Below are 26354 nucleotides of genomic sequence, written 5' to 3' on the forward strand. Positions count from 1 at the left end.
GAAATTACGTAGTTCTAACAGCGCCTTCGTCCTTCGTGGCGCAATATAAAAAATGATAATAGCACTCTGGACATATTGTAGCTACTGTTCACTTTGCGGCGAATCACATATTGTTTCGACGCGAAGTTATGTGAAACACATTGTGTTCACAGTGGTCCCCGGCGTGACGTACCTTTAACCGTGCCTGACCTGCTTTTTTTCGAATTTACGATCGTTCTTTCAACAAAGAAAAATATTCCGCGACGGAACTTGTGAAAAATCGGGTGTTTCGACCTTCAATTCAGTCCCGAAAAGACGACGTGAAGTTTACAACGTGAAAATCATCGCGATATTTCAAAGTTATTTGTTAGATCCTATAAATTAATGCTAATAGGCATGTAGTTACAAAATTCTGGATATTAGACATCAATAAGTCAGAAGATGCTTTGAGAATATTATAGGCCACAATTATCTGACGTAGAGTCTCTTCAAGTTAAGAGACGTTAATAGTATTTTCTTTTTATGTAGAATGCTCAATTTCTCTTGTGTTAAATTTTAATCACAAACTTTGATTAATTTAACAATTTCTTTGTGACAACAATATCAAGATTGTTTTCGAAATACACAAATGATTGACGATAATGTTCATTAGCCTAATTATATTCGTATATCAATTATATTCAAGTCGATATATATATATATATAGAGGGAGGAGAGGGAGGGATTAATAATTTTGAATTCTAAATTCTTTCTTTCTTTGATCATTCTCTCAATCTTGATCATTCTTAGATCATTCTCTCCATACAAAATGTTGCTATATTGTTTCGTTTAGAGAGAAATCTTAGAACCTACTTCACAGCTCTGACATGAGAATTCGACATGATCTCTCTCTCTCTCTCTCTCTCTCTCTCTCTCTCTCTCTCTCTCTCTCTCTGTAAGAACCGTCAATATACTTGTGATTGCCCGTGTCTCTCATCACTGGAGTGTTATTCTACACCAGGATCCTCATGCGATAACATTTGATCGGTCGTAGAGAGAGGCAAAGGGGGGACATCAACAAGGACGTTCAATTCGCGCAGAATTCGCGAGCTTTGCGCCCGTCGCGTATATTTCACGTTCGCATCCCGCCTCGCTGTTCCCGATACTTGTTCCGCGGCTTCCAAATTCGCCCACGCCGTGCTCGGGAAACGCGGTGAGAAAGCGCTGAATGCCAAACGGGCTGCGATATTTTACTACCGACGCCAAACGGGGCGGAACGTTTAAAGACGAACGCCTGGGATTCTCGTGCGCGAGAATGATTAATCTCGGGATTTCGGTTCTGGACCTTTCGGGATCTTCCGAAAGACCAGGCGGCGTGTGGCTCATCCGAAATAGTTACCAAAGCAGATTGAGAAGTTGCAAGATAAAAACACGACAATTACATTACGGGTGTATTTCAACAGAGCGCACTGTGTTTGTACATATAACGACTGACACATGCGCGAAATGATTGGATGCATTGTTTATGACATATGATTTACTAAAGGTGATGAAATATGCAGTTTGTAGAACGGTCCCGATATATTAATCATTTTCACAATGTATCCCAATATATCAAACATGGTTTAAACTAAGCGGAAAGCTGTGCATGAAAGCATAACAATTGCATTATGTCGGGCATCAGAAATAATTTGCCAAAATCAATAATGATTTATGTAATAGTCATAGACTAAATAGACAAAACTAGTTATGAGAGAGAGAATTAGACTTGTATTATAATCAATGTTTAAAATACATGTTCATTATAACAAGTTGCGATTTTTATTAAGTAATTTAATTAATTAACCACGTTGGAAAAACTAAAGTAAATGAATAAATATATCTATTTATTAATTAACTTGATTGTTCAATATATATATATATATATATATATATATATATATATATATATAAGGTACACAATATATATAATAGAAAAAGAAAGATACACGAAATACTAAGAACAAAATTCAAAAATTATAAATCAGTCTTCAAAATTTCGAAGAATTTTGCAATTTCGCGCCGCACGAATTCCTGTCTATTTATATCGGCTCGTCTTTTGCATTCTTTTGATTTTGCGGTTTGCGAGAGCGAGTTGCGCGTGCTTGCCTGCTAAAACAATTACGACGCTGAAATGGCAGCGCTAATTATTATCGTTAAGACTTTACGTCGTTCCGGCGAATTATTATGCGCGTCGCGTGTCGCCGAATTGCCTCGGATTACCGTATCCGGTTCACTCGGTACCGCCCGGTACCGCTCTCTTCGCGCGAGTGTGCCCGCGTCAAGTTATTAATGAAATTATTATCCCCTCGAGCACGAGCGTAATACATATATGCCGAGACGAAAACGCGCAATGCGAATCGTATCTCCTTGCGAATGTTGGTGGTCTTGTAAATAAAGCGGGGCGAATATCCTTAGCTGGCGCGAACGTTTGTCTCGCAGCTCTTGTTCCTCGTCGGGGCGTTGAGTCACGCCTGTCACCCCGTCGCTCGCGGAACGGATGACTAACGACGATTTACATATTTTTCAAAAGCTCATTGAACCAGATTTCTATAGCGCATGAATAAGTTTTAGCGCTAATATTTCTTCATTTATTTATCGAGAGCATTCATATTTGTCGCGCCTTTTACTTTGATCGACAAAGGCGAAGGCGTTCGCTCTTTATTCCGTTCGCGTTTTCTCGTTATTTAGTCGCGGTTTGTCGACGGGAACAGAAACTGCAAGAGAGACTGCAAAACTTTGCCAGGAAGTAAGAATTTCAAGACGGGATTAAATGGCTTCCTTCATTTGCCGCATGAGCATTTCTCATCGGAAACGCGCTTTTCGTCCGCGTAAAGGCTAGGGAAGTTGTCCCGCAGAATATGTCGGTGAAAATCTCATCCTGATCCCGGAATTAAGAGCGAAGTTTATATAGACGGTAAAGTTTCGCGATAAGAGAAAGCTGAGGGAAATAGTTGGTCCTTCGACAACCGGCGCTTTGTAATTTCGGACACCCCGAGGGTTGTGCGGTTTCAATTCGACCCTGCGGCTAAATCTTATCGCAAAGGATATTATGCGCCCCGATGTTGTTTGAAAATGCATATCACGTACTCGAAAAAATGTATAAAGTTCTTATCTTGGAGAAATCATTTAAAATCGCGAAGATATAATCCTTATATCAATCTATATCGAGTTTTATCGTCCCAATTTATATTCTTCCCATTTTTCTCGCCAATTAAATCGTACAGAGGAAAGGTATCTCTCACAAAAAAAAAAACATTTATCTTATAGAAAATTTTAAAATATAATTTACATAAAATTATTTGTTATATTAATTTATATTTTTCTATGTTTACTTTTTAATCCAATTCATTAGAGGAAAGCATGATATATTGAGACCTGAAATTATTATTCTAGCTTTGATATTGAAACTATTATTTCAGTAAAAGAAAATACGACCGTACGTGAGACACAATGAAATTAAAGGGAAACGCCGTTAATCGCGGCCAGGACTTGATTGTCTAATAATATTATCTGACAAGCGAATTTTACGTACAATTTTTCGCCTTGGCAAACCACGCGCGTCGTTACTTTTGGACATAACGCAGTGTTGACCAAAACTAGAACATCAGCACCAAGATTCGAGACTGCATTATGTCCGAAAGTAACGGCATGTGGTTTGCCAAGGCGAAGAATGTATCTACGTAAAATTTTAGCTTTTATCGATTTTATAATACTGCGTTGTTATTATTATTTATGAAATTGGTTTGCAAAAATTGTTTCGCAAATATTTAACGCATGTTAACTTCCGGCTGATGAAAATGTTTCACGTATTTCGTCGAAGAATTAAGAAAGAGGAGAAGGAGGATGATATTGCTTATGTCTGGAGCTGCAATAAGTGGCACGTGTGCGAGGGCAGCCGTCCGTGAATTTCGCTGCCCTTGTACGTGCCCGCGAATTCTAAGCATGTGCACGTATATCAAAGAGACATATACACTCGGAATACACTATATTGGTTTCGTCGCCCCGGCTTATTATTTGTACTTTTATGTCATATAGGTAGCGCGAACTTATTGCGGTATCGGCCCGATCGCCCTCTTTTCCTGCTCCTTTGTCATGACTTATTGGGCGAATTCTAAAAAGAAGTTTTAATAAAACGGAGGTAAAATCTGGGAAATGTTAGTTCTATCGGGGAAGCTCGCCGACATGCTGCTCGATACTTCACGTTTAATCCGGCTCGTGTTTCATTTTGGGCTGTCAACGTTTTTTGCTATATGTTCCCAATTTCGAAATTTGACGATCACAGTCGACATTCTTGCGCAATAAAATAGTAGACTGTTGCTTTAATTTCTCTTATCAGTTTATTACTACAATTTTGCAATTGTTTTATCGGCTCTGTATAATTTATATATACCCGAAGTAAATTAAATTAAAAATAAAATTCACGTACACGCGTGCGAAGAAAAAATTTTTTCGCGAGGTATATTATATTTTTCCATAAAAATCGATCACCGTGCAACATTATTTTAGCGAAATAATCAGGATTTATATGACGATGCTGAGCTCTACTCATACTACTCACCCGTCGATAAATGGCCGTATTAAAAATTACCAATGTGATGAACGGGAACATGTAGTACACGAAGAAGTACATCCAATTGATGTACAGGGTGACATAATGCTCGTTGCTCCTCAATTCGGTTGGTTTAACGCAGTACACCGTGACATTATACTTCCAGTGCCTCTCGTTGAACACTTCGATTTCCCAGAATCTAAGTAAATTCAAAAATTAATTTCTCCATTAATTTGCACAATAATTCCAGTCTTTCAAATACTTCTTTCATCTTTCTCCTCGCTACGAATATTTTATATCGTTTCAAACAACACGAACAGATCAAAGATTAACCACAATTATTTTATAATTAAAGCTTTTTCTTTTTCTAGTATATACTAATCTTATATTCTTATCTTATCTAACGACTATAGATTGAGAGAAGGCACGATCAATGTTAGAATCGATTACTCACTTAGGTAGATTGTAAATAACGGCGACGGTGACTATGACCAGCACCGCCACTTGTGCCCGTCCGTAAGTGCAGAAGGATCTGGCTTTTAGCGGATGACAGACCGCGATGTATCTTTCTAAAGTCACCGTTAACGTCAGATACACCGTCACAAATTGCGCTATGCAAGACAGCGGATACAGGTACTTGATGGTCTTCGGATAGACGATGAACTTATAGTCGAATAGCGCGCCCGTATACGTGTAGATTGCCGGTAATCCATAGATTAATATCTATAAATGCATAATTTATAGATACGATAAGGATAAAGGGGCTTCTTATGTATAATATACTTAATTTTCTTTTCTGCCATGGGCATTTGTTATTCACATTCGGCTTTTGCAATTTTTAATAAGCGATAAAATATAAATTAATAAAATGCTCTCTTATAATTAAGTAGTACAAAGTCAATTTTTTCGTTGTTTATTGGTGTCTTAATTTGTGAGGTATTAAAAATATCTCTACAGTTTAATCAAATTGCTCTTATCAATATATCTTGTCAAAAAATATTTTGTTTTAATTATGTTACTTTTTGCAAATATTAGTTTTAGAACACGTTTCCATAAAAAGAATATGCAATGTTTCTGACCGTTATTTATTATAAAGTGCAATTATTTATAGACGTGTAGCGGTTTACGCTCGCGGCATTTGATTGATGAATACCTAAATAGTTCGTTAGTAAGGGAGAGTGCGAAGTCAAGGGAGTTTGCTTCGAATAATTAATTAATAACCAGGTTGGTTTGTGTAATGTGACCTCGAGAGGGTTGACAGGATCTTGCGTACGAACCATTCCACTCCCCCTGGCTCATCTCTTTTATACCGGAAGATCCTGTTTACCGTCACAGCGTCAGTCTTGACTTTATCCGCGAAAATGTGAAACCGCGTAACACGTGGTGACTTATTTACATAAGCTCGACATGTGATCCATATTATTTTACGACATCCTGGCAGGCCATGCATTTTTGATGACAGTAATTCTTTTTCTCTGCAGCGCGAATTTATATTGACAAGGATTGTGTTAGGGGGATGATATGTGAAATTACTCTAAAGAAGAATAAGACTTGATACGTGACATCTGCTCTTTTTGTTATATCTTCTATTACTGCGCGAAACTAGAATTTTTAATAGAAATTATTTTGAATATATATATATATATATATATATTTCAACGCAAAATATTTAAAAAATAAATTTTCCACGCGAATTTGGTTTACTTTGTCTTATAAATTTTTTTTTCAAAATTTAATGCATAATTTATATAACTTTTTTAAATACATATATGAATTTGATCATAATTAAATACACCATAATTTATTCAGTTTATTTTTACTGGCTGGAGACTGAATATACGCAATTTTTCTGAAAGAGAATTTTAAAATTAAAATGTTTAAATTTAATCATGCAAATTACAAAATTTGCTACCAATATTTTTTTAACGTTTCTCATCAACAAGTTTCCTTCTTTATATACTTTTTTTAATTATATAAATTTGGAAACATAAACGTATGTAAAAATGCGAGAGTGGAGATAAAGATATAAATTACATGTTTAGAAAGAAATAGCTGAAATTATATGAGATAAACCGGTACGTGCTACTGGGCTGTATTAAAGAGAATTTATTTTAATAAAAAGCTCGGCTATGTCGGAAATTTACGACTGCGAATAAAAACACGGGATTAAAGGCAAAATTAAAACGAGAGGTCTGCAGCTAATTTCTACGACGAAGGTATTATGACCTGTGGTGGGTATGTTTTATGAAAATTGAATTTCGATATTTAACACTTGTTATCAAACGTCATTAATCTTTTCGGATCCTTAATTACTTTATTTTGTATGGCGAAAATTAATTAATTGTCAAATTCAGTATAACGAAAGTAAATACACGAGAATTTCGCATTTTTAACTCATTATAGCGAAAGAAACTGGTATAATACAAAGAATATTTATAATAATAAAAGAGTACTCTTGTCGTGTGCAAAACATTAATTGAATTTACGAGATTAAATTTCTTAACAATGAGATTTAATAATAAACAAATCAATTTTGCTGCCAATAATTTATACTATACTATACTATTTTCATCAAATTCCAAATTTTTTTATATTTAACATTAAATATAAAAAGCGACTCTCGAATTAAAACTCCATTAAACCAAGATCTGTCTAAAATTAAATAAAGAATAAAGTTTTGCAATATATCTGTAAAGCTTAATTCATGAAAAAGACCCCATTTCATATTTCAAAACTATTAATATATTATTAACTAATATTAGTATTTAAATAGATTTGATAAACGGCGCTTTTGTCATCTGCATTTTGTCATCGCGCGTTGCAGGATGATTCTCTGAAATGTCCCGTATATTTGGCAAAGAGGATTAAACATGTAGTGCCTGAATACGTTAAATCGTATCACTTTTGAAATGAGCGAGCTCGATTGTTTCGAAAGCTATTGTTAATAAAAGATAACGGTATAACAAGGCATCGCGAGAGAGATAAGCCCTTCGAAATGCGACTCAATAGGTAGAGAACGATGCGAATGATGCATGTTCTTTTTTTCTTAAATTTTATCTGGTGCGCATGATTGATCGGCAGCGGCCAGACGCGACGACGGTAAACGCTGGGTCATTCGATGGCAATTACGAGGCGTTCCACGATCCTATTGAAAATCGTTTTCTGGTCATGTGTGCCAATTAAACATTGATTTTCCGTTCTGCGGGTCGCGATTCGTCACACGTTGCATCAATTGGAATCGTGAAGAGAAAAGGTACGTTTTTTGAAGAGACGTCTTTAAGTTTTACAAATAAATCTCATAAAATATACGAAGGGTCGGAAATATACTTAATTGAATTTTATAAATAAATCATGCGGAGCCATACATGAAATATTCATCGTATCGTTGACCGTAATATAAATAACCCTATTCTGATATTTAAAGGTATTTTAATTTGGCTCGTTATCTTTTTAAAAAATATATGAGCGATACATTTTAGATAAATATAATTAAAAAATGTTCAGGCTAATATGTAAAATAATATAATATCCGATATATATAAATGATATAAATTAATTTGATAAAATCCGTTGTTCTGTTTAATAAAATGTCCTTTAAAGCGAAAATTTTAATTTTGGTACAATAAAAAACTCTTTCATGTTATTTCTTCATAATAAGGGCAAAAAGTAGCTCGACCAGCCCACTAAAGTAGCTATTAACTTTGACCGTTATTTCTTTTACATTAAACATGCAATATTCCGCAGCATTTTACGATCCCGCACAATAATTCTACCGTATATAAAATAAAATTTAATTTCGCGTTAATGTGAATTCGTAAAAAATGTTCACAAAGTTAAACGAGGTATCAGCATGTTTTCCTTTACGTAATTTCTAATTTTTTTAAGTGCTAAGAAATAAAGCGTGCCATAAGCAAAGTACAATTTTTCACGTACATTAATCATTCTAGTTCTTTGAAGATTATATTTCCTGACTGTTAAAAAGTGCGCTTTTTACGCTTTTACATAATTTTTCTTTCCTTAAAATTTAAATGTATTTATTTCTTTGGCGTAGAAAGTGCATGATGTATAAGTATAAGAGAGACGCACTTACCGCAATGATGATCAGTACCGTGTCACATCTGGCCAGTCCAATAAGTAGATAATTGATGGACGACTTCATCTGCGGCCGCGACAGGATGATCATCGAGATCGTGTTGCCAAAAATCCCAAAGAGACCGATCAGATTGGCGAATATGCCATAAATAACGAAAACGGCCAGGCCGTTGGTATTGACCGGCAGCATACATTCGAACTGCTGCTCGTCGTTACCGCTGTTATTGGTGTTGCTGAAGTTTTGCGTGAATCCACCAACATCGTAATAATCGTGAGCGACCGTCGTCGTCATCGAGCTTATTTTCATCGTTCAACAATTTTCTATCACTTTGTACTGCCCCTTTGATCCCGCCTCTTCACGTTACCATCTTCACCCTCGCGAGCTCCTTGTTTCTTCTGCCTATCCTTTTCTTTTGCTTGTCTTCAATTCTGGTCGAATCGTCGCACTCTTCGAGTTCAACTGCGAATCATTCATGTAATTTTTGGTTTGATTATATCATTCTTTACCGTGTTGGCGCAAGCTAATGTGATCCTTAAATATTGTCGTGTTTCTGTCATTTTTATATTATTAAGGATATTAATAAACTAATAGATTAAAAATTATTCGATAAATACGATATTTACAATTTGTAGAGTTAAAAACAAATATATGTTTTAGACTTTTAACATTATAGGATTTTTGAGATTAAAAGAAGGAAACGGGTACGATTCAACGTTACGCGCTAACATACTATACATTCGTCTCGCGTACATTACTTGACTTTTAAGATTCAAGACGTAAATCTGTTTCCGTGTATATGTAAGTTTCGTCACTTATGTATATCCGTTAACGTTCTTTCCGATTGATTGCATTTTTGTTAGAAAAAAGTCGGGGAAAATGCTTCGTTCGTCTCAGTCAAGCGATTCGAGAGAGTCTAAAAGCTTAAGATCGCTAAAGTTTCTTTTATAAAAAGACGTAAGATTACAAAAATTTATCAAAAAGAAAAAGAAAGAACTAGCTTTTTTACCTTTGTCATCAAATATCGACTTGATGGCTCGAGCTCGCGTATTGCTTTTCGGAAGAGTTTGAAGCGAGCCCGGGTACCATAACGATCCTCGTCGTTTCTCTGCCCGATATTTATCTTGCTCTGTATATTATTCTCGATCGTGTTTCGTGAAGAAAATCGGATCAGCTTTGTCGTCTCCGTATAGAGAGTTTCGCGTAGAGGCTTTTACGATGTATCGCTGTTTTACGACGAACCGCGAACCGTTTTGCCATCCGAATCCTCCGTCGCAGTAACTTGAAAGGCGGTAATCCGCAAACTGAAAGGGAGAAAATATTGTTAGATTTTTAAAAAAGCAATTTAAATGCGTTTTCTACGAGTTAAATGAGATAGATATTTAAAGATTTAAATTAAATCGCCGCTGGAATAAAGAAATACAGTACCGGTCAAAAGTGTTGGATCGCTTGAATGAGAAGGGAAGTCGTTACTTTAATGAAGAATCATAATGAACTTATATAACGATAAAGAATATAAAATTTTATTTTAGTACTGTTATTTTATGCTTTGATAGGGATACTTTGAGAAAGAAACGATGATTTAATTGCGTTGTTTCTCATTATTGTCAACGATAATATGAAACAACAAAATCAAAGCATAAAATAACAGTACTAAAATAACAGTACTAAAATTTTTCAACATTTATGTAGGGGAACGGGGGGTAGCCCCGGACATTATTGAAATTCAAGCATACCACGTGCCCTGTGGCCATTGTTTAAACATTCTAATATGCCCTTCTGGCGTATCTCGACATATGCAGAATGTTCAAACAATGACCATAGACACGCGGTATAGTTGAATTTCAATAAGGTCCGGGGCTACCCCCCGTTCCCCTACATACGTCTTTCTTTATTAAAGTAACAACTTTCCTTTCCATAAGCGATGCAATATTTTTGACCGATACTATATACATGTACCTAATATCGTGGAATCATGAGCAAGGATTATGGTAATGTAAGTAACCGTGAGATTTATCGATTTTCAATATTATTCTGTTTTACATGTCGAGGAGTTCCTTATTCTCTCCTTATCATTTCGAGCGTTCTTCATTAATCGTTGCAACTTAAAGTTTCATTTCAACGAGTGTGAATTCATCATTGTTACCGAGCAGAATAATAGTTACTGCGTAATTACATTATTATTAATTGTTCACCGCAGCGTTTCGTATATAGGTAGGTACATCCGAGTTTTCGGGTAGGTACCGGGCTTGTTTGCAAACAGACATGGTCGTGTTTATCCAGTTATGTAAATAGGACATGTTATGGGAAGTCGGCACAGTATTCTCGATCGAGTAAGTCGCGTGAGTTCGTCAATTTAAAACCGAGAAAACGTATATTTTACACGACGGGATATTGACGAGGATAATAGCAATTGGATTCGCCGATCGAGCTAATTGTTCTTCGTTCGGGAGATCTCCCACAGGCTTCGCGATTAATTGGATCGGCCAGAAAAAAAATCGGTACAAAAATATGCTTATTTAAGAGAAGAAGACGTAAGCTAACAATAAGTTATATCAATTTAGAGGAAACACTAATTCGATCAAGATTAATAGGTTTTGGTAGCCTAATAATATTTGCGTAAAATTCTTCGCCTAAGCGAATGTACATACGCAAATATTATTGAGCTATACCAAAGTCCACAGTCCTGACCGAATTGGGGTTTCCTTTTAATCTAAATTGATTGTAATATCATAGCGGCCGTGTTTCATTTATTATTATTGTTATATAGTGTTTCTGCTTTTGATGTTATAATTATTTACGAATTCACTGGTGTCTCGTTTCAGGATTTTCAACTGCCTCCCGACCAAAAGGTAAATATATCAAACATGGTAGTGAACAGTTTAAGTAAATTGCTTCGGCGTCGATTAAAGTATATAATTACGAAAAATATTTTTCTACCTTATACTCGCTTATTATAAAACTCTCGTAGTTATATTCTAGTAAATACATTCGGAGATTATGACGGAAATAAAAGTAGATAAAGCCGTTTACGGGCGAACCGTTCAAATAATCGTCGTGTAAATAGAAACTGATTCTTTTGTTCGGAGCTCAGCGATCGTAACGCGGTCACATAACGCGGGTTAGCGACGTAATTACATGCTCTTTTCTACATGTTTCTGCATTAATTTATCAGATTGTACGTTTCATAATCTCGGGGATAAAATTGCCGGGCGAGAATCTTATTTACGACGATCGTGACGGATTCGATAAGGGTACGATTACGTGGTTTGCGACGCGTACATTTACGTTTGCATATGTGCATCGCAGGCACACACGTATGCGTATAATATAAGGACACAAAGGGCGCATCTTGCGCACAATACCGATTGTATGGTTCTGCACGGCAGCACACGGCTGCTGATTTCATCGACGACGACGTTCACGTCCGTTCGAAGCGATCTCCTACGACATGTGCGCGCCGCGGCGCACCTGCATAGGTATCGGCAATTGCGGTATACCTACCTCGATTTCCGCATCACCAATCGTGCGCGCGCTTACGGTTTTCCGCGTTTCCGATCATCTCCGTTTCAATTTGCAACAATGTCCGCCGCCGTTTGCATCGCATGCAGTTTAACGGCTGTAATCATCTTTGCAATCCCTGCATCTAGTTTAAGCGCTAGTAAAGGCTTCTCCTTTAATAGTATATCGATATTTCTTATTTAATTTCTGTTCGGTTCTGTTTAAAATTTCTGTAAATTTGGCTTAAAATCTTGTTTTCTTATTTAATTAGTAATAATAATAATAATAATAATTTTATTAAATGCAAAAGAGATAATTATAGAAAGAAACACTAAAAACTATTAAACGCGGTAGTAAAATTTATTACGAGGTGCAGGTGATATGTTGATTCAATCTCTCTAACCGGAGTAAATAATTAATATATACATATTGTATAAGTATATATTAACAAATATACAAATGCACCATTAATAGGATATAAATAGCACGAAGCCAGCTTACATCAAGCATGTGTATTTCTGATTTATTTCTAATGTTCAATATTTATTTAAGGCAATATTTTTCACATTATCTTACATAATATGAGGGATTTTTTATAATTTTTAAATTAATCTAATTGTAAGAAAAATTTCACCACGAAACTTTGATTTCTTATATATTAGTTATAATGTTATAATATATTAGTTCCACGAGAAAAGGATTTTTCCCTCATAAAAATAGATGAAAATCTGACACGTGTGCAATCGTTACACACTCCGCTTACTCTGGAAAGTCCCATAAATGTCTTGACATTTGGAGCAAATTGGAAGCGCGGAGATCAATCTTGTAGATATTCCCTATACTACACGGATGTTTCTCGCCTCTTCGACGTTCAGATCACGCCGACTCCGGGATTCACCGTGGGGGTCCAAATAAATACTCAATTGTAAATTACTCCGTGCCGCCGCTATTCGCGCGCGCGTGTCACTTAAATGACTTAAAGACAAAAACCAATTTGCTCCGGCTGATCTATTCCCGCCGGGTGGTCGACGAAATGCCCGTCGATCAATTTATTTTTAAACGCTTCTTCCCCGTATACATACGTGAACGCGAAAAAGTTTTGCGAGTCGGTGTTTCTCGCACATCGGGGAGGGGAGGGATGGGGAATCGGACGAATATCTTCTCTGCTTTTCGGTCTTGGCACGTGTCGACGTCTAGGAACGCCGAGATGGCTGGCCACCTCTTTGATAATGTTGCGTATAACAGCGATATTTGCGCGCGTCCGAGCAGAAACGCCCGACGTATTCGCACTTCGCACACGGGACATGCGGGATACGCGCATGCTAGAATTAATTCGCAGTAATCGAGGGTCCGTTGCACCGCGCGTGCAATTAGCGTGCCTGAATTCGCAACGTACGTGCAAATGTTGATGATTTACACTCAATTTACAGAAAAAGGAGCGGCTCTATTAAATATCGTGGCTATTAAACAAATACACCGTATTGTTATTTCATATAGTTGTCGTGTATACAATATTCTTCTTACGTTCGTGAAAATTAAATGTTTTATTATTTATAGATTTGTTATGTTAAAGTATATCGGATATATTTCTCATATTTTGCGCGCACGCACACACGCGAGGAGAGAATAATGTTCGGGATTACCCTGATCTCCGAAATTTGTCCCTTCAGTCTAATGGCACGCGCGTGTCATGCCTTATTTCTTATGAAAAATATGTTACACATCCCTTCTCCTCGACCGAGAAACCGGAAAGCAAAAAACACAATATTTCTTCGATCCATATAGAAGCTGTGACCGGGCTCTTCTTCCATTGTGGCGAGCCCGTTCAAGTAACTTCTTAGGTCACATTTTTACCCTCGAATTTTTTTATTCTGTTTTCCTTGAACTGTATTGCGTTGTTGTCGGAAATAGCATTTCGCCTTTTTGTGAATAGCCAGCACTCTTTCTCGAACGAAACGTACTTCACGTGATAGTATTGGAACGATGATTTATATGTGTAGCAAAAACCGAAATGATATTTCTGTATGATAAAACTTTTAGATTACACCCCTTTCTCTCGAAATCGGAAAATTTGATATAGCTTTCTTCCAGCATTTTTACACAGTTCCGTATCTCGAGTATTTTTAAGAAGTTAAAGTGCTCTCCCTCTGCAAATTTGCCCCTTCATCCCTTATTCCAAAATAAAATTATCCGACCAAGAGTGAAGTCGCATTGCAAAACGGAAGTCAATTGCATAAGCGATAACAAAGTTTTCTTCTAGAACGAAACTTATCTCTGGAAAGGATAATAAAATTTACACCCCCTAGAGAGAAAGAAATTGTTAACTTTATTATGCAAATACCCCGCTTGTCGCGCGGAGCAATTTCGTTAATTAATTTCCTCTCAATTTTTTGTCAGTTCTGAAAATATTACTGTCGTAATTATATATATTACGAAAGCATTAAAATATTTGTTTTGAAATTAATTTCCCTTATAGACAGATATAAAGCTGTGAGAATAAGAGCTAAGATACGCGATAGCGTGCCCGGAATGCATTCAGAGGCTGATTTACGGGAAGCACAAGTTAACGCGAAATATATCCGACCGCAATTTGCGGCTAGCAAGAGATGCATTTTTGTTTCGGCTACGTCGCAAATTAATTCGAAGCTTTATTATTGCAGTAGCATATCTCTTTCCCCCTTTCGCTTCGTTAAGCACGAGCTCTACGTTCGCGGCTGGCGATCGCGAATTTTTTGGACCAGAAAATATGTCTCGGAGAACAATGATACCGACGATATATTCTTTCTTTTATTTTTATTATGCAATGCAATGGACTATTTTTCGTCTTTTTTATTTCAATTAAAACTACAGATCTCCTCGAAACGTCAAAGAGTGTATAAGAACAGTCGTTAATTTAATTTTTCATTTTAGCTCTCCTTTTATTAGAGAAAAGTAATCGGCTTTAAAAAAAAGCTTCGCCTCATTTTCTAATTGTTCCTACCTTCCCTTTTATTTATTGCGTCTATATCCGCCGCGTTAGCGTTAACAAGAAATACGGAATCATCGCGCGCGCGCGCGCGCGGAGGCTAAGCGGATTGTTCGCGAACAAAAGCTCCGCTTGTACCATCGTCAGACGCGTCGATAAATCTTTTTTCGCGAGTTTATTCCGGGCGCTGTGTACACGTATACGTGACATTGCCGTAGGTGTTGCAGCGAAGACGGCATAGTCAGCTCTCGCAGAGAGTTCGACCGCGCAGAGGACCGAAGAATAGTATTTATATCGATGTACGAAACGATAGTCTAGATATAGAATACGCGAAAATCACACTGCGGTAACGCATGTATATTAATGACAGTTACTAGAAGCTAAAAAAAAATCGCCGTTGTTTCGCTGCCGAGGCGTTTTAATAATTCCCGACCTCTGTAAGTTATAGAATATTAATCTTCGAATGAGCAAAGAATTATTTTCGCTTTATATTGGAATTCGAATTATTCACATTATCGCCAATGAGCATATTTCAACAGCTACTTGTCAGGAAAATAAAGAAACTATATTTAATTCTTTCAAAGCTAAGTCGCTCTTGGATATTCTTGAAATTGAGCATCTGGTTTTAAAATCGAGAGAAATGAATTTTTGAAAAGCTGCGGAAAGTATCGTAAATATTGAAAAGTTTCAATTCAATTTAATTGAGAGGCTTAATTAAATCGATCGCGATGCTCCTCTACAAATGCGATGTTATACGTTATCTTGTTTAAAGTGTTAAGTCAACGGAACGTCGGAGTCTTAAAGATTGGCGCACGTACAGGATCGCTGAAACTTTTATTTACCAAATGGGTCGCGGCAGTGTTACGCTTAGTTTCGTTGCCCCCGCAAAGTGGAGCGGTCAGGAAATGAGATGGGATTAGTGTCAGTTGTAGGTATAATAACGTTGAAGCGTGAACGCAGCAGCTGGTACCAGCATCGTTTCCACTGCGGACATTACGGAAGAAAGCGCAAGGCTCCTATAGTCTGAATCCTGTTCTGCTTCGCGTATTTGCATAATTACGTGACTCCGTTTGCTGTGAGCCTGCACCCGAACGGCATCAATCTTGCTGTCGAGGCTACGATATCGTCCCTGAAATGGGATCGTATTTCTGCGCCTCGTTATTTGGGACGAGCAGGGAGATCCTCTAAAGTCTAAAGAATAGCAGTTTTGAACAATGACGTGGAAGTATAACAAACAGGAAAAAGAACTGCTCGTATAACTTGCGCATAACAAATCAATAAAACGTTATTATCTATTTTCCACTTTGATTTCTGCTACCGCGATGCGAAATAATGTGGAAAAAATTTACTGTAAGAGTAATAGGATGAACGTATCCACGCAGATACACTCTAACCATTTGCACGGTTGTTAATCCTCGATTAGTCGCGCGAGAGGCAACCCAGCCGGACGCTAATTATACGCGATATAATTTGCTGACCAAGCAATCTTTTCCCGCGAGATCGTTTTAATTCTCTTTTTTTTTTATCTCTTCATTGCTTTATTTTTCCTCTACGCATCAGTCTATGTAACTACCTTCCGAAAGAATATGCTTTAAATCCAACCGTTATCGATTTGTGCGTATAGGTTTTTATATATTTAATGTATTCTCAGTAACATGCATCCTTTTCTATTTTTATGAAGCACAGTTTCCAAAGGAGACAAAAATTATAATATATTTTCCATTCTTTTGTTATTTTTACCATTTTTCTGCTGCTGCATATAATCGGTTAAGGGATGATGGATGAATGTTCTTATGACAAAACATATTTCTCGCGATACCAAGCTGTTGACGGTGAAATCACATTTTACCGTCTGTTACAACTACTGTATATAAACCACAGTATAAACCAGACATCTCAATCGCAGTCATAAAAACAGCGGAATTATTTTCGCATTCTATATACTTATCGCGCCTCGTCACTTTCACGAATGACCTATTTTGGTGTGATAGTAGGATGATCATTTTTCAAAAGAATCCACGCGTCATTACCTCTCCAGGTACCTTTTTTCGGATTCACTTCTCTAGTGAGAAACCATTCTTCCCTGTTAAAATTATTATTCTGTTGCCGCAAATGTAAAATACCCGTTTTTTACATCACCCGATTAATAGCAGAAGAGCTCGAATACCTTTAATTGAAGGGTGATACAATCTTCAATGATATTAGAATGCGTCATGAACAAAGCACAGACGAGATTCGAATTTCCAGTCGCCACGCAGACATTTCGCGGAGGCGTCTCGTCGAGAGCGTCTGGTGCTCGTTTTAATAAGTGATGTTAAACGCTTTAGTACTCGAACAAATGTGTCAACGTAGCCTCGTAAATTCACGTAGAAATTATCGTGGCTAATACCGTATTCCAAACTGATCATCACTGCTTTTACAAGAGCCATCTGTTGCGAAATTGGCAGGTCGGCCACAAGCGAATCTAAGATTGCGACAGTCTAGTGAGGGCTGTCCCTGTGAGGACTGCTTTTATTAATACGTTCTGATCACTCTATTCATACTGAGGCTAATTAAACGAATTCGTTAGGAACTTTGTGTACACGTGGATCATGGATGGATAGTTTGATAAAATCTGTTTCTAATAGAATTTCTAGCTTTATCTTCTCTTTTGGATTTGATATTTCGCACAATCAACTAATGGACTGCAACCATTGCAACGTATAAATTATAAACGATTTGTAACTATACATTTATGTTATATAAAAATATAAGAGAATTTATAAATACATAATATATCTCATTACGATTTAAATATATTTTTTAATAAAAATAAGTATTTAAATAATTTCGAAAGAATATATATAAGCTGTTATTTTCAAATTTATGTATCTAATTTGTATAAAGATTGACGAAGAAAATCACAACTTTTACTATATATGAAGAAAGTTATTAAAAGTTTTACATTAAAATCTACAAAAAGTATTTTATTTTTAAAAAATATAGACATTATCTTCGTAAAAAAATACATCAAGATTTTGAATTTTATATGAGATTCCAGGTTGCAATTTTCGTGAAAAATTATCGAATTTAGTGCACGTATGAGAGAAACGCATGGAATTCCTCTAGTAATATTATTATCGCCGTGCAATGGGAAATTCCTTTTATACGGAAAGGGTACTTTGTATCAGCAGCGCGCGCGTTTACTCTTCGGGATCGATGTTTCGAACTATTGAACTAGAATATTGGCGCCAACTATTGAAAGCTTTCGTTTGAGCGTAACTGCTGTCCGATAATTCAATATTATTATGTTCACAAGAGGTGCCAGCAATATTTGGACAACCTTCGTGGCTTGTGCTAACTTGCCGTTCCGGCAGGAAAATAAATGTTACAGGAAAATTCCATTTATCCGTTAAAACTTCAGCTCGACCAATTCAGGTTGAAGCTTCGAACGACTGTTTTACAATCTTGTCAGTTTTTTTATTAAGCAGTTTTTGTTGATATATTACAATAAAAATTAACAATAATTTTTTATAGCAAAACCTGTTTTTCCTTGTCAATCTTTATCCAAATTACTCGATAGGTATGTATAATCATTTGATGTTAAGTACAATGCTGAGTTCTGAAGAACGTATTTTCGTGATAATCAAATCCAATTTCTTTGGAAAAAAAAAAAAGATTATAGGAAGCATGTATTTGTATTTTTTTATTTACTAATTCTTATCAGTTGTATTCTGAATTAATAAGTATAAGTGTAATTTAACAGTATAAAAACTTCAATTAAGGAACCCAGTAGTTCCACGATGTTCATTTGGAGACTTTTCTGTATAGATAGGAGCATAGAGACTGTGTGTGCGTGATGATAATTCGCTCTAAGCGTAAAGTGGAAAGGGCCTATCGTCGGCTCGGTAAAATGGTCAGCTGTCGCTTTCGTTACTGCCAACCCTCTAAAAATACGAGTAGCCTCTCTCTCTCTCTGTCGCGGAGCTCTGAGTCAACTAAGTATAGGAACTCCTCGGCTAATTTTAACCCGCCAAACACTGTCCCGCCGAGAATGCTGTTCGTCGAGAATCTGCCGCGAACTCCGCGAGACCGCGCGAAGCCTTTGACGCTTCGCGAAACGCGAATGGACACACACACACACACACACACACACACACACACACACACTCTCTCTCTCAAAAGTTCGTAATTCGCATTGCGCCGTTTCTTCCTTGAAGAAAGCGGCAAGTTCGGTCGTAGCAAATTAAGTTTGAATTAAGCGAGCCGGGATTGGTACAAAACAGGAAGAAAAAGAACAGTGTATTATTTGCTCTTGTATTTACTTAAAATACCGAGGAAACCTTTATCCAATACCTTGACTGGCATTTCAATTGAAAAGTTTCAAGAACGCTTTTCCAACGCGGCGAAAACATCGCCGGTATAAGCGCATATATATGGCGCGAAGGAATTCTACTTTTCGGAAAAGAAATCTTAATTTAGAGAACTGAATCGTAATTTTTAATTTAAATAAGTTTTTCTCCGCGCAGTCGCGGTTGTCATGTGACGCGTAGAATAGACCACGTAAGAAATAAAGAAATAAAGTCGGTCTAATCTTGATTTATGTCAATTTTAGTTGTAAACTTTTGTCGGAAGAGAGAGAAAGAGATAGATCGCTCGACGAATGCAAAATTAGATTTCTCCAGTTTGATACGAGGATTAAGCGACGAAATTGGAACATGGGGATATTAAATATGGAGAAGGGAAATTAAATAGTCGTCTAATGACTCGATTTACTCCCTACCGTGCGTGGCATGCGGTTGCGCTGGCGCTGGCGCGAAATTAATGGACGAAGAAGAGATTAAGGCTCTTTTTTTATTTCTATCCCGTTAGCGGCGCGAGGGTACTTACAAAGTGTTTGTCCGCGATATAATCTCTTTTTAAGTAGATGAGGTTCGCGGGGTGCGAGGCCGAGTGTTTGCCGAGTGGAAAATCAAGCGTCTCGGCACCGCGCGGAAGGAAGCTATTTCTTAATAAATCGTATAAGAGAGATATAGGTCATACGGAGCAAACACAGAGATCGTCTCGCAATTCTCCTAACAAAGATGAAAGTACGCATTCCACTTTCTATTCCATGCAATTTGAAAACTGTTTGTGGCACTGTTCGTGCCAATTTTTTATTTTAACGGAAAAAATATGTAAAAATTAATGTAATTATATCGGATTTATGTTATATTTTAATATTACACGGATTATAATAAGATTACGTTAAAAACAAACGAGATATAGACAAACTTCGTAAAATCTATATATATCTATTTATATATAATTCCTCGAGAAAAAAATGGGTGTAATATGGTCGGATGTAAAAATATATTATTAGATACGAAAAGATCGAAATATATGACACGTAATTTTATATGATTATACATTATATTATGTTATATTATATATAATCATATAAAATTACATGTTATTTACAGTTAGATCGTTTCATATCTAATAATTTACTTTTACATCCGACCATATTATACCTATTTTTTTTCTCGGGTCTTTTTATCTTGAGAATCGAAAACTCTCACAGGAAAAATGGATTTCTTCTTATTAGTTTAGTAAAGTGAGGCAGAGAATTCATTATCGTGAACATGAAGCAGATGGAGCAGAGAGATGGTATATGTTTGCTCCAAGTGATGGCATCTCACGACAAGCCTCATTTTTTTCTCGCAGATTTTCCCCCCGTCCTGTCTTCCCTAAATAAGAGCCACACACGCTGGATAGCTATTTCCACCCCGCACTCTTGAGAAATAATGGATTTATAGTACGAAAAATTACCGGAGCCACATACAGCTCTGGAACGGACCCGCGTGACGTCAGTCAGCGAAACGACCGCCGTTTATTTCGTATAACATTAGCGTCGTGCCTGCGATCAGAATGGCGCATTTGATGGGCTCAACAATTGAAGGGATCTGCGCGTAATTTAACCTACTTTTTTAACAACTTGACAAGATTAATTTGAATTAGCCAATCCGAGTAATTAAGTGAAGGACTAAATAAAACGACCGAGATGTCGATCTAAATAACTACAAAATAATTAATTGGAGACAAATTAAATCTTTTTAATTTATAGACAATGCTTCGAAACTTCTATAATTCTTTTAAATCATCGTTGAGAGGCTGTTGACCGCTGCGTTTACATCATAAAAATTCTACGAAGCAATTTTACGAATGCGATAAATCTCCCGCAAGGATCTGTTTTGATCAGAATAAAGCATTTATTTCGCATGTGTTTGAGTCATGATTTCTCAACAACCTTTAAGGGTGTTCTAAAGAGTTAGTTAAAATGTAACGAAGTTGACGAAAATTTAATACCATATATTGTGTATTCGCTTTCAAAGTTCGAGGCTAAATTTCAAATCGATTCACAATTTAGATAAAAAGTTATCAATTCTTGAATATCCGTTTTACAAAGGGTTTTACAGAGAAAAGTGTAAACATTAAAAAATGTTACCAATATAATAATATTTTACACACAAGCAGATCATCAACAAACAAAAATATAGCAACAAAATTTAAAACAATTTTAATTTAATTTAACAATTTAATTTAACAAGATTTACAATTTTATTTTTGAAATTTAAAAAAAATAGTAGTAACAGTTATTTACAGTCACTAAATCTATGTCTTTTACATTAAATTAGATGTTCCGTAACTATTTATATACATTTTTTGTCTTTGGATCCCTGGAGAATTAATATCAGAGTTTTTAATATTTCCTATACATACTTTTGGTTGGGATGGTACCTATAGAACATCCTTAACATTTTGACTTGTATAATTACACAATTTTGCGTCACACGATTGAAAAATTGCAATATTTTCAAAATTGATAAATCTGATTTTTCCATTTTTAGAACACTCGGTACGATTCGGCTAATAATCACATTAAGAACCAATTTTTTATTTTATTCTTTTATAGATATCACAAATTCCAAACTTTCCAAAGATCTCGTAATATACAATTTAGCATACCTATACTTATATTTGTCTTCAGAAAATTCTCGTAGCTATAGTCGATGAATTCGCGGCACAGTTCGTGACAAGGAATACGGAATTGAAATTGATATGCATGATGTGAAATCAATCGACGATTATATAGCGCGTATGTCGTTCGAAGAATTTGTATTATAATGTGCCTCCCCTATATCCATTGAATTAACGATTAATGGTTCTCGCAGGTGCAAACTGTCGCGAGGGATCTGGCTTGTATAACTCAATCAACGACACGGAGATAAAAATGATCTACCTTTATTCAAGAGATGCCAGCTAGGGTATCTCGTTTCCGAGAACACGGCTTTTCAATATCGCCAAAATATTACGGAAATTGGGTTCTTTACCTTAATTGCCGGTGTCTACGTTCTCATAAAAAAATTGGTTTATTTAGCAACGTTTAATGTATCTTATTGAGGCCATTCTAAAAATTATGGGAGTCTGTTCCGGAATTACTCCATTCCTTTTCCTCTCCTTGTCCGCCTGTGTCGCCATTACACGTTACAGACACGTAATTTAGATAATGGTAGTTTTACGACGAATTAAAATTGCGTGCTCTCTTTAACGCGACCATTGAGGCCAGTTTGCCAATACAATTTGTAAGCGGGAAGGACGCGATTTGCGGATAATGTAAACTTCTGTTATAACAACAAGGACGCGGAAAGTAGGTACATGTTTTTAATAAATGAATGATTTCCTTTTCGAAATGATATGATAATGACTTGTAAAATGTTTGCAAAAAATTTATCAAAATTTTTCGTGGGATTATGTATTTATCCGCGACCAAGTTTATATTAAAAATGCAGTGCCTTCATTAACTTTTAAAGTTCAAATTTTCCCAGATATGAGAAATTTTAATAAGTTATTAAGCAGAAAAAATTGTATTTGTAATTCTAAATTAAATAACAAAACACAAATTTATTCGTGCCATTTAAACGTTTAAACATTTTAAACGTTTGAAATTCTTATCTTAAAAAGTATCTCAAGTTTCATCTGATTATAAGTTGAGAATTATTACTATCACATATGTGGAAACAAACGGCATTTTTTTTCTTTTCAACTATTTTTGATAGTCACAAATTTCACAATAGCAGTGGAACAGCCAGTCTATATATCCGAGAGTATTGAAAAGATATATATCCGCCAAAGCCGTAAAATAAGGATTATCCTTAAGAGATTCCGTTTATAGATTTGATTATTCCGGGGATTTTTTCTTCAAAACTCGTCGCGCGAGATCAAGATTACCACACCAGATACAATTTTACGATGGCGAAGAATCGTTCGAGCGATAAATAGGGGTAAAGATGGTATAATGTTTACTTCGTCTTTCATTTTCAAGGTCTTTTCTTACGCTTTACGTTTCTCCTTTAGTCTGTTTATCTATCTTATCCTGTTGGCGAAAGAGACAAGATGAATTTCTTGCAGACGAAACGTTAAGGGATACATATCACGGAGCTTTTCTTCACGTTCATCAGCATTCATCGGGAAAATCAAGGATTTTCGTCGGGGATTTTCTTTGAGAATGTATTGACATTGGTGATGGGGGTCTTTCGAGACGTTTGTTAAAACTTAAGAACCAATCTTGGTAATCGAGCCAGATAACCAGATACTTTGAATTAAAACGTCAATAAAGAAAAAAATGACAATTTAAAAAAAAATAATTAAAAAAGTAGGATAATTTCTCTGTAGCATAAGTGATTTCATAAATGATTCTACGTTATTTCAAAAATACTGTTGATATATGTAGCTCTTTGTCAATATAAAGACATTACTTTATTATTTTAAGAACAATACATTAATTTTATATTATTTTTTACTGCACCATAAAAGTTTTTTTTTATATAGAAAAAAAGTAACTTTCTTAGGATTTCGATTAAATTCTTCTTCCATCTGGAAAATGTACTTTTTTCTGCTTCGCAAATCTGATTTGTTACGGCTTCCGCATTTATACATGAGTCTCTTGTTTCGGTACGTGGGTTTGCAACGGACATTATTTTCCTTGCGATGCTGAATCCAAATGGATCCTTTCCTCGAATGTTATTCGAAATAATGGCGATCTCTCGGTGTAACTAAGTTCCGAGCCGACGTGGAACTGCCACTTCTACCATTCGTCCTCGCAGTTAGGAATCCCCGAGATTTTCACCGGCAGATTGGAGGTAGTAATTTAAGTTTTCGACGACGCGTCCGTATAATTTATCGTTTTGCACTTTGGAACTTAAGTGAAGTTACGATCGCCATTCTACCGCGTGTGACTTTGCAGTTTTCCACATCAAAAGGATCGCCATATCACGATTTTGATATTACTTTCAAAAAGCAATATCATTCGTTTCTTTCACTTTGATTATTTCTTTCGTAAATTATCAAAGCAATATGGTGTCATTTTGTCGATAATGTTATTTAAAATCTTATCTTGAATTGTATAACTTGAAAATCGCGATTTTTCCTTGAAACATTTTAATAGATTCTTTTTGGGACTTATTTTTATATTTATCGTACAAATCAAATTGAATTAAAAAGGATTGCCACTTTTTTCATAATACTTTACACATAACCATTCATAAAATCATTTAAGTTAAATAATATATTAACTAATAAGTTGTATATAATGTTTTCTGATTCAATTAATTTTAAAGTTGTAACTGCACTGAAACAGTCAACATCAATTTATGAGTATCATGCACAGTATTGCATACAAAAAAGTTTCGTATTATATCTTAAATTTTCTTTACTTAGACCAATACGGGTATCATGTGTACTTTGTATGTACTTTGTCTGTGCTATGTTACATTGTAAAATAACTTTCCTGAAACTTTTACTTTTAAGTTTTTTCTACAACGTTTAACTGGGAAGAAAGGTTAAACACTCTCGCGACATAATTTGAAAGTCCAACTTTAAGTATATAATTCTATGCATGGAATGAATACTGAATGAATCACAAGTCCATCACATGTTCTTCAACTTCAACGTCCGTTCGATAAGCATTACGTCTTCGACTTTCTCGCTCGTAACTTCAACCATAGGTCACTCTCAGCCATCATGAAGAATGTTTTTTTTTTCATTCAACATCGTAAGAAGTCTAGTTTTAATGTCGGGCTCGAGGTTGTAACGTGACAGGTGATAGAACAGTATGATTTTCACTTCTATTAGAGCGAATCTGTTACCTGCAGGTTCTGAGACCCATATATCGAACGGCATACAGATTGAGTTAGACATATCACCATTAAGGAATCTCTCTGAATTGGCTTTATCTAGCTGCGGATAGTATTCTGAATTGAGATTCAGATACATCGGGAATCTCTGAGGTATCTCTGGGTTTCAGCGAGATCGGTTTGTCATTTCGGAGTCGATGAACAATTCGAACTTTTTAACGCATTTTTTTCTATCAAGGAAAATTCTCAACGGATACAATATCTGCATAAATATATAGGTATATTATTTTCATTAAAATACTTAGTGAGATTGAAATATGTCATTGAAATCAACCATCGACGGTATTGGTAATTAATTTAGTTATCTCTCTCTTGCATAAAAGAATGCCGCGCGTTCGAATAATTCAATTTCAGAAGAATTCGAATGATTTCCCGATCGACAGCATTGCGCCAACAGCGGCGCCACGACCGTTATTCGTTAATCGTCAGAAAAATGCTGAAACGAGTGAGCAACTATTATAATAGCTGGTTTGCATGGTTATAATGCATATATGATTCCAATATCCACGATGTTTGCAAACAGGCGAGTATCCCGGAGTATCCGCAAACATTGGCAGTGGAAATTAAAAATTCATGATCAATCAGGAGCCTCGTTATCTTTCGCACAGCATTTTGCACGTTATTTCTCTCTGAGCTATAAACGAAACATGAAGTTAACTTAGGGAGAATTCGCCTGCAAACTTGGTTTGCTTACAATTTTCAGATACACAGTTTTGAAATCACGGACGCAAATAGATGACTATAGATATACTGATCTCAGATTCAAGGAGACTTCAGTTCAGCAGAATTTTACAAGCAAAATAAAAATTTCTTACTAACTTTCAACAATTCTTAAATTTCAAATAGAAACTGTTTGTTAAAGTGATGATTATTCGAAGCGAGTAAAAAATAATCTCTTCTTGTTATCTGTTTATATGTTTTTTGCTCTCATATTTATAGTCTCATCTAACTTAGGAATGGAATTTACTCCGAGGGATTGCTCCCGCGTCTGTATTTGATGACCACATTTTCCAGATGACGAGCACTCACAATGTA

General features: G+C 35.9%; 1 protein-coding gene across 7 annotated transcripts in view; it reads right to left on the minus strand.

The window, feature by feature from the left end:
• Fmrfar (FMRFamide Receptor) overlaps positions 1-26354 on the minus strand; it is a 51959-nt gene that overhangs the window by 4960 nt on the left and 20645 nt on the right. For all 7 annotated transcript variants that reach the window (XM_077418102.1, XM_077418100.1, XM_077418101.1 and 4 more), the window contains 4 exons: positions 9649-9943; positions 8640-9101; positions 5004-5272; positions 4559-4748 (listed from right to left, as the gene is read on the minus strand). In XM_077418102.1, the coding sequence (XP_077274228.1) occupies positions 4559-4748; positions 5004-5272; positions 8640-8948 (768 nt within the window). In that variant the 5' untranslated portion in view covers positions 8949-9101; positions 9649-9943. The remainder of the gene's footprint in view (positions 1-4558; positions 4749-5003; positions 5273-8639; positions 9102-9648; positions 9944-26354) is intronic.

This window comes from Temnothorax americanus, unplaced genomic scaffold (assembly GCF_048541705.1).
Source record: "Temnothorax americanus isolate GAGA-0224 unplaced genomic scaffold, ASM4854170v1 Scaffold5, whole genome shotgun sequence".
Taxonomy (NCBI): Eukaryota; Metazoa; Arthropoda; class Insecta; order Hymenoptera; family Formicidae; genus Temnothorax; species Temnothorax americanus.